The sequence below is a fragment of the Phytophthora parasitica genome, assembly GCF_000247585.1.
Source record: "Phytophthora parasitica INRA-310 unplaced genomic scaffold supercont2.101, whole genome shotgun sequence".
NCBI classification, from domain to species: Eukaryota; Oomycota; class Peronosporomycetes; order Peronosporales; family Peronosporaceae; genus Phytophthora; species Phytophthora nicotianae.
Genome location: NW_008649087.1, coordinates 65,677 through 68,374, shown reverse-complemented (window position 1 = coordinate 68,374; position 2,698 = coordinate 65,677). Strand labels below are relative to the sequence as shown.

At 51.3% G+C, this 2,698-nt stretch overlaps 3 protein-coding genes across 3 annotated transcripts in view; 2 read left to right on the top strand and 1 right to left on the bottom strand.

The window, feature by feature from the left end:
* Positions 1 to 46: 46 nt before the first annotated feature.
* Positions 47 to 292, top strand: PPTG_24503 (hypothetical protein; the record flags this gene model as incomplete). The annotated part of the gene is made up of 1 exon (XM_008917418.1): positions 47 to 292. The coding sequence occupies one exon, from the start codon at positions 47 to 49 to the stop codon at positions 290 to 292; it is 246 nt and encodes an 81-aa protein (XP_008915666.1).
* Positions 293 to 300: 8 nt separating this feature from the next.
* PPTG_24502 (hypothetical protein) lies at positions 301 to 699 on the top strand (the record flags this gene model as incomplete). The annotated part of the gene is made up of 1 exon (XM_008917417.1): positions 301 to 699. The coding sequence occupies one exon, from the start codon at positions 301 to 303 to the stop codon at positions 697 to 699; it is 399 nt and encodes a 132-aa protein (XP_008915665.1).
* A 534-nt stretch (positions 700 to 1,233) lies between these two features.
* The window catches only part of PPTG_19105 (hypothetical protein), a gene marked incomplete at both ends in the record, with an annotated part of 3,447 nt that continues 1,982 nt past the window's right edge, over positions 1,234 to 2,698 (bottom strand). Inside the window, one exon of the mRNA XM_008917411.1 lies at positions 1,234 to 2,663. Within this exon, the coding sequence (XP_008915659.1) occupies positions 1,234 to 2,663 (1,430 nt within the window). The remainder of the gene's footprint in view (positions 2,664 to 2,698) is intronic.

Below are 2,698 nucleotides of genomic sequence, written 5' to 3'. Positions count from 1 at the left end.
TCCCTCGTATCCTCGAAAGATTCGTCAGCAGACTCTGCGGCGCGGCATGAACCTTCTCAAGGTGATTCCGCCAAATTCCACGCTGTTTCGAGCGTGGAGACGACACAAGTGGTCATCAAGTCGGTTGCCAGGCCTTCTGAAATGGCTAAGCGACGGAGAGTCAGCCAAGAAAACGGTGGCGACGTCGAGGAGCGGTCTTGTGGCGTTAAAGTTGCGGGACGATTGGCACCTCAAGTCGAAGATCCTAAAGTTGCTGGACGGAAGCGCCAGCGCAATGCCAAAGAAGGTGTAAGGAGAACAATGGAGAAAATAGTATGGAGTGGGAGGGCAATTGAGAAAAGTAAACTTGCTGAAGGGGATAAGAGTGATGGTAAAGCTGCAGAAACGGTGGAGAGGGATGATAAAGTTGCTACTCAAGTCGAGAGCTATTTGGTGAAAAAACAGAAGATGGGAGGTGAAAATCTGGAGTTGATCCCGATACAGCAAAGAGATAAGACGGAGGGGAAGCGGAGGATTGAGAGTGCAAATGATGATAACACAACTAAACGGCTACGGTTTGATACAGCGGACCGTGACGACGAACTGAGTGAGCTGCCGCCGAAGAGCCCGATGAAGAAGTTTCACAGGAAGCTCCGTACTGCTATGTTGGATGAGAGTCAGTACTGGATGGCGGTTGATAGATTTTCGCATTTGACTTGAGGTACTGGGCGAACACGAGTCTGGTTTTACAAGATATGTCGATGTGAATAATGGCGCGTTTTCACGAGTTCAATCTCGCAACAGTTATTTCTATGGAAACAGGTGAACGAAAGGAGCGACGGTGACTATTTGTTTGTTCATGGCTGGATTTTACGAGTGAATTTGACGTCCTACCAGGTAAGAATGCTCTATGACTCCAACATCTATTGATGAGCTGGAGTAGTTGTCGATTTCAGCGCTTCAAGATGAACTGAGAATCATTGTGAGTGCTGTACTACTGGCCAGTAAATCTGATTGCGAATATGTCCACCGTGCAGCAAGGCCTGCTGTTTTAGTGCCAGACCGCGTTTGCTTTAACGAAAAATGACATCTATCATCGCGGTACCCACGAAGGTCGTCTTATACTTAGTAATCATGCAATCAATTCCTGGACGACTTTTCTCTACCACCGTTCCGATGAAAATGAGAAGTGAGCTTTGTTTTGCAGCATCAAAAATTGTATCAATCTAGTACTGCTGATGTCAAAGACAATCTTTAGCACGCCTTACCCTCGGAGCCATCACGAGGGATGTACCAGCAGTGCTTCGTCGCCACACCCCCGATCGTCATATCTGCCCAGTTCTCCGTGAACTTCCACTTGCTGTCAGCTGTGTGGTATTGCAGCTTGAGCCAATCCTTCGACCCCTCCACAGAGAAGAAGCCGTACTCGTCGCCCGTGTACGCCCATTCCTTCTTGACGTACTGAGTCGCAAACGACGGAATGGTACTCGCGAATTCCTTCTTCGTACCTCCACCAGCACCATTCTCGACGAAATGGATGCGCAACGAATCCGAGTAGTCGTGCTTCTCTCCGTGGGTGTGGCCGTAAATGAAAGCGTGAATACCGGTACCATTCAGCGCATCGAGCCACTTGTGCATGCCGTCCTCTTTGTAGTGTTGGATCGGACTGAAGTGGCTGTTCACGATCTTCCACGTAGCAGTAGACGCCTTTGCCTGCTTGGTCAGCTGCGTGCGCGAGTCTTCTGCCCACTGCACGAACTTGGCCATACACGTATCGTACATGTCGTTGTCTCCACCACAGCAGTGCTTGTCTCCACGAGCGATGCTGCCGCACCCACCGTTGTCGTCTTTAGCGTACCCGTAGCACTGACAGCAGACGCCATGCGAGCCGGCGATGTCGGCATCGTTCATGTCGATGTTGAAGATGTCGATGCTCACTCCGGTTGCAGCGTCTTCAATACGGCGCACGTAGAAGCGGTCATCCAATGCCCAGCGATTGTCGTTAGGGCTCGTGTAGTCCGCCTGGTACCGGAACTTGTTCTCAAGCCCCTGGAGCATTTCGGCCGTGCTGTTGCATTGGACGAGCTGGTCACCGACGTTGCAGACGTAGTTGGCACCACCGTAGTCATGGTTACCCATGACGTTTACCCAGGGCACATTCTTGATGTTGTCACCGTTGTACCTGGACTCATAGGTCGTTTGGAAACGCGAGTCACGGCTCTCGAGACTGTCGATACCCGTCCAGTAGAAGCTGTCACCGTGTCCAAGGACAGCCTTGGGCTTCACGGCAGTACCGGCTTGGATATCCATAAGCTTTCCTACAATTTCCTGGGCGTGGAGGTCGAAGTTGTTGTATGTGCCACCACAGCAAGAGCTCATGTCCAGAGTTTGACCCCAGTCGCCAACAGCGTAGGCCGCAACGGAGTACTTTGCTGAAGCTGGGTCCACCGACGATCCAGAATTTGACGTCTGAAGAACTCCAGATACAGCACCAGGGTTGCTATTAGAACCACCCTTGGAGCTCTTAAGCCAACAGGTTCCTCCGTTGTAGTTTGTCCAGGTAAACGCACGACAACCGTTCGTCTTGGAGCATATCGAGCAGCACCCGTTCACTGAGGCACTGTGAGCGTTGCCAACGTCAGCACCTTGATAGTCGATATTGGTTTCCAGAGACGAGCAAGTCGCTGTCGATGCCGGAGTCGACGATTGAAGAACCCCC